This window comes from Amblyomma americanum, chromosome 4, assembly GCF_052857255.1.
Source record: "Amblyomma americanum isolate KBUSLIRL-KWMA chromosome 4, ASM5285725v1, whole genome shotgun sequence".
NCBI lineage: Eukaryota > Metazoa > Arthropoda > Arachnida > Ixodida > Ixodidae > Amblyomma > Amblyomma americanum.
The window spans coordinates 90,411,185-90,422,846 of record NC_135500.1 but is presented as its reverse complement, the minus strand read 5'-3'; the positions used below and the strand labels follow the sequence as shown (position 1 = coordinate 90,422,846).

The 11,662-nt window shown below is 46.1% G+C and overlaps 1 protein-coding gene across 1 annotated transcript in view; it reads right to left on the bottom strand.

Moving 5' to 3' along the window:
• The window catches only part of LOC144128119 (histone-lysine N-methyltransferase PRDM9-like), a 58,071-nt gene extending 47,424 nt beyond the window's left edge, over window positions 1-10,647 (bottom strand). The window contains exon 1 of the mRNA XM_077661204.1: window positions 10,429-10,647. Coding sequence (XP_077517330.1) covers window positions 10,429-10,534 — 106 coding nt within the window. The 5' untranslated portion in view covers window positions 10,535-10,647. The remainder of the gene's footprint in view (window positions 1-10,428) is intronic.
• Window positions 10,648-11,662: the final 1,015 nt, after the last annotated feature.

The following is an 11,662-nucleotide window of genomic DNA, read 5'->3' as shown; positions in this document are numbered from 1 at the left end:
GTGTGCTAGCGATATTCACCCAGGAGTGTTAAGCAGCTACTTGACTGTTGGTCGAACGATTCTAAGCTAGTGGAAGATAGCATTGCGTCGTCAAGTCTAGGCTCGGTATTGGTGAAGCCATGCTTTTACAGCGTGACAACTGGTTTCCAAGAGAAGATTTTAAGGCTAATGAAAGCATGATTTCCCAACCATGCTATTGCAGAAGCGTGCGATGAATTGTTAAAGCTGTGCATATAAGATTGGGCAAGTTGGTCTGACATGCTAAAGATAGGAATGGCGCAGCATCAAGTAACGAGGACAACAGGAGAGCACACCCACGCACAAGTGCCATCCTTGGAGCGGATGCAGAATCTAAGAGCGTGTACTTGACATTCAGCGTTGGCAGCCAAGGATCGGGCTCGTTCAATCTTTAGCGTTCAAATTCGTGTTTCCTCGTTTCCTTGACTGTCAACGCTGAATGTCAAGCACGCGCTCTTGGATTTTGTATCTGCTCCAGGGTTGGCACTTGTGCATAGGTGTGCTGTCCTGCTGTCCTCGTTACTTGATGCTGTGCCATTCTTCCCTTTAGCATGTTAAAAGCTGAAACCCCTTCGCAGGGACTGGCATGATCAGGCTGGGGCCAGCCAGTGAGATGCCAAAAGACTGACTGTGTTACTGTACATACATAGATTGTTGCAAAATTTGAAAACTGTGGCCAGAAGGTATGACGTAAAAATGGTGTGTTCGGCCCCTATTAAGTTGTCTACAATCTGTAAAATTGTTAATAATTTTGTGAATTTCATTAGGGAAAAGCACATGTGTCGAGTGAAACGTGGCAACATATATGTGCCTTGCAACCATTGCATGCATTGCATACCATTATCATGTGGTTGGGTTTATGTTGGTGAAACTGAAATGTGTATCAATGTAAGACTACAGGAGCATGAGAGGTATTTGGATATTGGTAGGGGCTGTAACTTATCTGCATATTACAAGGGATGTGAAGGCTGCTAGCCATTCCTTTCGGCAACACGCATTTTGGCACGACGTTCACAGCAGATTAACCAGAAAATTATCGAGGCTAGACACATCTTATGACTCGGTGACGAATGTGTGAGTGTGCTGCCCATAGCGTTAACATGCAGCGGGTTGGACTGTCTAGATGAGAGGAATGTTAAGGTCAATCTTTTACTTATGTTGTGATGTAGCTTATGTGTAATTGTGTAGTTTGTGGCGTGTGGCTTTTCTGTATACTCTCTGTTCACTTCAATAAACTTCAGTTGCGAGTCAGTGCCTGTTTTGTTTCTTTTCTCATCCCTGTCTCGTGCTGATAGATTCAAGTACTTGTAGAGTAGATTCACTGAATTGTGTACTTGCAGAGGCTTGTGAAAAAAACGAGAGGAATTTTCTTTCCTTTATGCAGAATGGAAGGTTGAAATTTTTTTACTTAAATGTTTGCAGCATTAAATTCTATTCGGAAAGGTAAAACCCACTTTATTGTACATTTTGTGTGCAATGGTGCCGGTGGCTGCATGCAACTGAAAACATTCGTCCAGGTTATCTAGCTAGCGTCCTTCTTCCTTGTGCCACATTTTCTGAAATAATATTTTGTCAGATTTATTTCAATCAGAATTTCTAAGAACATATTGGTGATCACATAATGGTGATCACATAATTTGATGATCACATATGACATAATTCAAAGTGTGATCATTGGTATTTTTTAGTCTGGGGCAGTACAATGAGAAGCACATAGTATATAGTAAAATTAAATATGACCAGTCTAACATAAACAAAACTACTTTTTTTTTTAAAGAATATTTTGCTACCGAAGTGCTGGAGTGACATGGCATTATGAAGACGTGGACAGTGTGCTGTATTCATGATGGCACGAGAACTTGCGTACAGTGCTTCAGGCAACTGGTGAGTACCTTGGTGCTGTGCTTCTGCTAATGCAGCCAAATTATGTTTTTAATCTAAGAGTGTATCTGAAAACTTAAGCAAAAATTGAGTAGTATTTAGATATTCTTGCACCAGATACCACTGTGAGAATTAGTTATTATTGATTTGTCTCACATGTACCCTTGTCTGCTGAATATAGTAAGCATGGCTTTCGAGCTGAGTGCCTCCGACGTATGAAAAAAAAATGGCCACTGGGCTGCTCCACGACGCGTGGAGCAGCCCAGTGTAGCACATTCAGGCTTCATGGAGTGGAGAATGAAGGCAGTAAATAATTTAAGAGTAGAAAACACAGCACAAACCACAGGACCAGGAAAGTGACAGAACACACTGACCCTGTTGACACTCTTTGCATGAAGGGTGTTATAAAGTTGCCTGTCATGTAGTGCAAGTTGGAGGTCGCACAGGACGGGTGTTAAATATGAGTTGATGCAGACACCTGTCATTACGTAGTACTCGCTGTAGAACTCGAGCAAGAAGCAAAGGTAACAGCTGAGCATGGCCACTTTTGTGCTTTCCTCCGCAAGCAATCTGGAATTGCACTTAGAAATCTTTTATGCTTTCTCTTGACATATACATCATTGCTGCATGTGGCGAGGAAAAGTACATACCCTTGATGTCAAGTGACAGTGAACTCACAGGGCTGGTAACAGCGCACTGAGGTGTTGTGATATATCTACAGGGCACCTCATGAGAACAAAGAGCCCTTGAAGGAATTCTCTCAAAGTTTGTTGCCGCATGGACCTCTTCGTAATCAATGACTCTAAAAGGCAAGCCTTCCTTTAGTGTCACAAAAAAAGGCCTAGGACATGGGTCTTTTTCCTTCTCCATTAGTGCCAAAATGTTTGCTAGCGAGATCTTTCGCAGATACCGTAAAAACCGGAATATAGGTCGAACTTTTTTTCAAAAAACCATGTGAAAAGTCGATCCCCGTCTTATATACCGGTCATTGGCGGAAAAAATACGGAAGTCTTGCAACAATGGGTGGATGAAGTCAGCAGCCTCAATCACCATCGCCATCAGCAGCAGTGCCGCCATTTTGCGTTTCAGTAGATGCAAAGCGGAAGCTAATGGCAATTTACCATCGCCTTCAAGAAAAACACGATTGAGTACGAGGAAGCTCACGGGAACCTGGCGGCACAGCGCGAATTTGGAGTATCCGAAAATAGCATTCAGTACTGGCGGAGGCAGAAGCTGCGTATTACAACTTGCAGCAACCAGAAGAAAACATCATTTCGTGGGCAGACCGTAGTGTGTCGAGAATAGGAAGGAAACGTTGCGCTGCGAGCAAGATCGCTGCCTGTGACTGCCAAATGCATCCGCGTGAAAGTGGCAGAGATCGCGCGTACCTCTAGACTCACGAGGGCGCAATTCAAAGGCTCGCCATCCTGGTTGCGGCGATTCATGAAGAGGAGGGCTTTGCTCTACGGCGCCGTACTTGCCTGTGCCAGAAACAAACACGTGGGCCGATTAGTGCGCAATATTGTTAAAAAATTTGCCGGGTGTACATACAAGCAGCATTTAAATGAAATTAAATACTGTCAACATTGTGCAACCTCTCGGGTCGTATTTGTTTCAAAGTAAGGATGTCTTTCGGTACTTTTCCCATTGAAAAAGAACTTTTTCATTTTTAGATTTGGTTAGTTAGGGGGTCGACCTATATTCCGGTCCGACCTATAGTCCAATTTTTACGGTATAAAATTATTTCACAAAATGTCAAGAAGGAGACTGAAGCTGCACCAAGCAGTACCAGTAAAAAACTTATCACAGGTGTTCAAAAAGCAGAAAGACTCATGCCTTCATCCTTCTTTTGCATCAGACACATGGGGACACTTCGTCTTTCTGGGTCATCATTTTGAAAAGGTTCACATTGCAACGGCCTTTGGTTAAATTTCTGCCAAGAGCCCTTTTTTGAAACTTGAGCATCCGTTCCTTGTGAGGCACACTGCAGAGATATTGGAATGCCTAGTGAGCTGCTTCCGGTACATGTGACTGCATTTTCACTGACATCAGATATTAGTACATTTTCTTGCACATGCTGAGATAATGGAAGCTATGAGTGAAAACATGCGGTTTTGGGGAAGTGTGCTTCCTGGGGCCGTATTCCAAGTTTGTGTCATAATAAAAAGCGTCATAATCTGCCGCAACGGGCATGCCCGGGAACTGGATATAAACTGAGTGCGGGACTTTCGCTTCGTCTTGTCTTGCCTATAACAAATTGGATGAACGATAAATTCGGCAAGCGTCTCCCACCTTTTTCAGATGTTACCAATGTTCCTTGCTCGCTAAGTTGTGCATTTAGTACTATGTACAGAAAGGCACCTGCATTGAATTGCATCTGGCCCCCATCCTGAGCTACTTTCTATTTGCACAAAATGATAAGCAACTGTAAAGACTTTCATGCGCACAGTGCCGCCCGGGAAAGCGCATTTTGTCTGCTTCTTTCTGGACCTGTGGTTTTTACTGTTTACTGTTATGAGAAATGAATTTTGGGCAATAAATTATAACGGGTTGGTTCTCGGTGAATGGCTTTTGAAAGCTTCTACGAAAGCCGATTGTTCAATAGCGGATGGTTGAAATGTATTTGTAAAATTTATATTTGGTGTTGTGTGACCACTAAATGAGGATTTTTTTTTATGCTTTTCAGATGGATCCGACAGCAATGTGCAGATGTACAATGTGTGTAGTTTGCCATGAAAATAAAACGTATGTACTTGTGCTCACCCGAACACTTACCACTCTTTCATTCTAAGCTGCATTCTTTGTACGTATGCACTACATAATATGCGTAAAGGAAAGTCTTGTACATAATACTTATTTCTTCGGCACCTGGACGGCTATATCTTCAGTGAACATTGCGGGCAGAAGCTATACGAAGACGCATGTTCATGTACTACAGAAAGTACATAATTACAATACAGATAATTTCCGCTCTAGATGAAATGACTTCCGAGTGAACGGAGGACGTATGCATACACATTGCGGAAACTTCAATAAGAACAAAACATAAGCATTCGTTGTGAAAAAACGATTTCGGTCTCGTGCATAGCATGGCGTAACTTTCCGTTACCAAGAATGTGACAGTCGTCATACGGAGTCTCTGTTTCTGACATTTAGCCCGTACCTCATGTTGCGGAAAACCCTCCGGCAACGCATTACCAGCGGGTTTCTCTGTACTGCGGAGCATTTTTTTTTACAGTGTACGTGGCGTTGACAGCATGGCGGCGCCCTGCCCGCCCGCTTCTCAGAAATAACAGCTTCGTCGCTAATCCCTCAATGCAATATCGTGTTCTAAACTGTGGTATTCGCCTCAGGTTTCACCATTCTTCCTCTTGCATAAAGTTTCAAGACACAAATAGGTTTTGTTTTTCAGATATCAAGAAGATTTCCCAGGTTTGTTAAGCCTGACAATGCAGTGGTCCGACGAAGTTCCCCTCATTGAATTCGATTCGTCTTGTATTAGAGTGTCTGCAGCAATATCTTCATCTGTCAGTAGATGGCGCTAGGAAAAACGCGCGGCATATGTCGCGTACGTGCAGCTAAAAGAGTTTTTAACGACATGCGCATATTCGTGTATTTCTGCATTTAGTATATATTTAAAAAATATTTTTGTTATTTGCGCAAAATTGAGAGTAGCGATTGTGGCGCCACACAAACTTGGCGCAAGACACGTGAATCATTTCAATGGCCAAAGAGATATGCCATGTAGCAGCGATACAGCTCCTTCGAATTCCGATGGCGATTATGACGTTCGAAGAGCATCCCTTCTTCAGGGAAAACCAGCGCGATCCCCCTCTCCTCGTTCTGTTCACAGACACAATATGGGGCTTCTTGAAGGACACAATAGCGACTGCGGCCGAGTGGTCGGGCAGCAAGAAGCTCAACCCTCACATCCAAACCGTCACTTTTGTGCAGAGTTGTCCCTAACACGTTGCAGGCAATCGATTGCAGCTGACAAATGGAATTTTCTTCTCATTTTGCAATTTTAGTCGATTACATTTTTTTTAAAGGGAAACGTTTCGCGTAATTCATTTACTTTTGTCTGTAATTGATTACTGGTGATAATTTACTTTTTCCAAAACAGAGTGTTAACGGCCTGTACAGGTCGGAGAAACTAAACCTTACGGCAAACACAGGTGGCAATGGAGATAATTTCGCCGTTACACAGCAAAAACAGACCGGCTGCGGAGGGGCATCTTGTGTAATCATGGCCGTACCACATCAAACTCCAGGCCATCACCGACGCATTATGCGGAAGTCCCCGTCATGAGAAATATCATGTTTCTGCTCTGAGCTACCTTCGTTCTGTCTTATAGTGCCGCAGCTAACCTCTCACTACGCGCAGAACTCGGATGATTCCACACAATGCACGGAGGAACAACGAAGCACGGCGCTTCGTAGAGGCCTTTCACAATAGCATCGAGGTACTGCCCAACTACGCCCTGTTGCGTAATGTGTTCAAACGTTCTAATGCCGTGCTACGCTCCAGCGCATGCATTGAGAGGGGTGAGTGCAGCTTTAGAAAATCAATTTGTATGAAGGATTAACAACGAGTAACATAATATCAAGTAAGCCGCAGTTGTTCATAGTATTCTGAATAAATTGATGCAATGGCTTCAAAGGTTGTAAGGAGAACAGCGCAATAATAAACGATTATTTTTCTTTTTATGTTCAGTTATTTTTCTGGGAATTTAACTGTCCACTGTAATCAGTTACATTTGAGATGGAGTTATTGTAATTGGTTACCTATTTTTTGTAACGGTTACCAAGACTGCTCTGGAGTCTCAAACCAGAGCTGCGCGGTAATATTACACGCGGCACAAAGCTGCTTGCCCTAGCATTTAACTATGAGCTGCGGGACGACCGCACATGCGGCTTGTATTTACACTTCAGCTAGCCATTCACACCACTGCGGGTAGCCCCGCTAACGCTGTCGGTTTCAGAAGGAGAAACGTGCAGCCTTACTTACTGCGTAGAGTAGGAGCAGGTTGAGCGACGCTTGGAACTCTGGTAGTGTTCTCGAGACATTCCCGCATGAACAGGTGAGACCAAAGTGCCTGCTGAAACTCATTGCTTTACGCGATACCTAAAGAAACCGTTGAGCCATTTCCCGTTAGCTCATGTTGCAGATCGCGAAATAATTTAAATGAACAAAAACTACATAGCTGTAACGCAATTTGATCCCACGCCGATACGAGCAGATCCGTTCCGCTAGCCAGTGCTTGAGACAAGTATGTATAGACGCTTTACAGCGCGGGAGCATGGGCGCCGCCATGTTTGGTCACGTGACCATTTCGCCATCGCCGGCCTTCGGGCCTTCTCGTTCCGACGGCTGCCGGCGCGCTGGTTCCCTGCTGCAAGACGCTTCTCCGGCTCTCGCTGCAAATAAAGAGCTGTCGGACGGCACAAAAACTTAGTATGAGTGCTCATAGAACGTATTGGTACAGTCAAACGTTTGGTTCGACCAGCTCATTTACTCGTCTCCTTCAGACCGCCCGCATCGGTTCGAATGTGTCAACAAACCGCGATTAGCTACCTGCGCGTCCATATTTATTCAGTCAATTCACCGTATAACGCAATTTGAGGACCGCATAAATTGCTGTCCAAATGCAGATCAAAAGCGGGACAATGCCTGGAATATGGGTTCACAGCTATTAAGAACGTTCACTGCTCAGCACTGTGCACACGACTTACAACCGAACGTGCGCGTGATCGCCGGCCGATCGCCCAGGTATTTACTTTATCCTCCGTTAACATTCCGGCTTCCAAAAGAAGAATATTCATGTTTTTTTCAAGGGCCCGTTCAGAAGCTCGGCGACGTTCGACTGTGCGCTGTTGTTAATTACGTAAAACTGAAAACTGCTCCGGAGTTCATTACCCACAGATGTAGCCAGCCAAAGTAAGCGGAAATATGCATATCTTGATAAATTTCACCTCTCTCCGGTGCATTAGAGTAGTTCTGTAGAGCTTTGCACTGGGCGAGAGAATTCATGTCGAAACGCCGGCTCCTCTGAGGACTTTTGAAAAGCTCCGTTGCCGCTTCCACCATGCAAGCGCCAAGTACGCACGACAGTTTAGTGAGCACTGTGCCGACGCCCAGGAAGCACTTATTGCAAAAGTCTAAAATAGCCCCGATTATATACAGAAAAAAATCCTTAAAGGAAAAACATAATTTATCCAGTGCTTGAAAATCTCTGGCATGCTACGCTGCGCAAGGAAGAGAATTTGGCAGATAAAGGCGGAAGGAGAATGGTGCAGAAAAGGTAAAATAAAACATACAAAAAGAGGAGAAGATAAAATTCGGCCATGAAATGCGTATTAAGCTGCACCGGCAAATAATGTTGTAACGTGTTCAATGTATTGGATCCTTGTTTGTCGAAAATGAGAAAGGTTGCAGGCATCTACGCTCGATCTGGCATTCCCGCACCTACTGCTGGCTCTGAAATAAACTGGCGCATTGCATTTGTGAGATGTTTAACATCAACGTTCTGTTCTCTATGAAAGCGTCATGAAGTCGTAAGACAGCTCTTCAAAAGACGGCGGCAGTTGTGTCGCGAAGTTTACCATATGTAACAAGTGCGACTATTTTTTCCGACTCTAGACCATAGGGACATCAGCTCTAGATATAAATTAATCAATACGCATGACATCCGTATTACAGCTAGATGGCTTGAGTCGCTTGGCGTTCATATACAAGAAGCGCAGCAGCGTTCCGCACTGCGCGCCGATGCTGCTAACGACGGCTCCGAAGGCCAGAAGTGGCGGCCGTCCTAGTGGCGCCGCCTGCCGTGGAGAGAGCAAACTGCTCTCTGTAAACGGTCTATAAGAATGTCTGCAGCAATGTCTGCATCTATCGGTAGATGGCTCTAGGAACAACGCGCGCGGCGCTTTGTTGTTCATGTTGTACCTGCAAGGGTTGGAGACCAAACTAGAGGGGAGTGTACTAGGCTTCAACGTTTCTTTTTTCAAGCAAGGGGAATAGATTAAGCAGTCATTACCAGGACTAATATACGCGGATAATATAGTGCTAATGTTTGACAACAAGGAATACTTCCAGAATTTGATTGACATATGTGGTACAGAGGGAGATAGATTAGGCTTCATGTATAGTAAGAAAAAATCTGCAGTCATGATATTTAATGAAGAGGGCAGCGAGCGGCTGATTTGCAACATTCGTGGACGTGCATTACAGGCTGTGCTTATTCGTGAATTGCAGAGAAGGGAATCATGCGTGTGAGAGCATTGCTAAATCAGTGGACGGCTGGAAACAAGGACTGCGACCATTGGACGTTGTAGGCTTGTTTATAATCAGACGATGCTGTCTCTTTGAAACTTGATTTTATAGTCGGTTAAGGTTAAACCTAGTTGCTGTATTTGGTTCCCCTCCACGTACAGACGGCTAGTTTTACGCACGCATATGTTCCCTTTGCTGTAGTGTCTCTATGAAACCATCTTGTGCATAATCATTTTTATTTACTGTCTCGCAAGAAAAACACACCTGACGATGCCAGATTGCTGCACCTTAATTCTAGACAATTCAAGGTTATAACTGGTAGATCTTTGAGTTTCTTACCGGGTGACGCGGCAGACCGCAGGTGCACTGGCACGCAACTGTGTGTTTCACTCGCTGCAGTAGCTGTATCATCTTTCGCGCTCATTGTTTTTATCCTTATCGTCACGAAGTCGACGCTTGCCGTTTTATGTTTGAAATTGGAAGGCAGTGCTTAAAAATTTTGATCGAAAAAAATAGAAATAATGATGACTCGAAGATAAGCGACTGTACACGACACTGTGCAACAAAGGCAATGAACTTAAATTTTTACAAACTAAATTGCTTTTGACTTGCCTCGGACACACGAATCATTTTTAGCGAAGTCTGTACTTCGCGAATGCGGCTGAAGTTCATGACTCCGAATACCTCGCAGGTAATAAATTTTGCTAAGCAGGCGCGACAGGCCTCGTAGTGCTCCCCCCTTTCTCGGAACGCTTTCAAATGGTTGTATGCTACGCGTGCCTGTACACTCTAGAGCATGCGTGATGAAGTCCTTTTCAAGAAGCGGCATGGCTCACTTCAGTGTGCCGCGAAATGTAAGGGTGGGAGGACACAGGAGTAAGAGATATCGTGCGATTGGCATTGGGAAATCAATGTTTTTGAGCAGTTGTGAATTCATGGCTCAGAATGTTCATTGTTATCAACTACATCTTGAAGACGGGACCAACGCGCTCTTCTTCGAACCATTTTAGAGGAAACTCAGATTCCGTCATATTGCTTCAATTATTTGCGATTTGCAGGGATACATCAGCATTATGCCCTCGCGAATATTAATCGACTGATGTGTGGTCAACGGAAGTTAAGTTCCCGCCCTTTCCCACCAAGCCCGAACGCGCACAACGGAAAGCAAGGAAAAGTTCGGCAGAAGCCTCGCGACACAATCTGCAGTAGGCTCTAGGGGCCAGCCACCGCCGCGAGCATAGTGTCGACAAGCTCACCAGTTGCTGCGCCGCCGCAGTCGCGGAGGCCGGCACGTGTCCGAGACTGAGCAGACGGACGTCGCCGCGATGACCGAAGCTCCATGGCATCCGCCGCTGGTTGCATCCACGAAGTCGTTCAGCACGCACCACCTCAGTTCGCGCACACTCTGAAGCACTCACTGTACCCCTCAAGAGAGGCAAACGTCGGAAATAAAACAAAGATTAAGCGCACCAGTGCTGAGCTCCTTGTGCATGCCAGCCACGCAGAATGGCGGAGCGATACAGGATGAAAAGTTCGTCGCAAACACAGGCCGCGGTCAGATGGCAGCGACTAAGTCGCAGCGGAGCGAGTTGGCACAGCGTAGGCTGCGACAAGGCACTGTTTGAATAGCAGCGTTTGCGGGTAGGTAGGCTGGAAACGCCGATTGGTCGGTGGGATGCGTGTCTGCGTAGAAGCGTTTCGGTGCAGGTGGGCTGGAAACGCTGATTGGTCGATGGGATGCGCTTCTCCGTGACGTTTTTCTGCTTCTCCCTCGTTCTCAACCGGACGTGGGTTCGCCGCGCCTCTCTCGGCCTGTCCCTAGAGTGCCTAGGGAATCGCTAGGGCCGGCTGGCCGGCCGCCGGGCGTGCGTGGAGAGAGATGGATGTTCTTGGGGAAAGGAATAAGAAATTGGGGGGAGCACGACGCGTGCGGTAATTTCTCTCTTTCAGGTGAGGAAATGGTCGTTGCGCCGCGCAGGGGGAGGGTAGGAGGAACAGGATAGTGGGAGAAAGTAGAGCTCGCAGACGCGCAGTCGCGATTCCCGTCTTCGCGTATTCGGGCCGGCTGCCCCGCCGCGGTGGCTCAGTGGTTAGGGCGCTCGACTACTGATCCGGAGTTCCCGGGTTCGAACCCGACCGCGGCGGCTGCGTTTTTATGGAGGAAAAACGCTAAGGCGCCCGTGTGCTGTGCGATGTCAGTGCACGTTAAAGATCCCCAGGTGGTCGAAATTATTCCGGAGCCCTCCACTACGGCACCTATTCTTCCTTCTTTCACTCCCTCCTCTATCCCTTCCCTTACGGCGCGGTTCAGGTGTCCAAAGATATATGAGACAGATACTGCGCCATTTCCTTTCCCCAAAAAACCAACCAATTCGGGCCGGGAGGGGGAGGCCGCGCCAAGAGCAGAGCGCCGATGCGCACTCGACTGGGAGACAGAGCCGACTGAGAGAGCGAGGGGCGTGGTTTGGAAGCGCGCGGACCGCAGGGAGG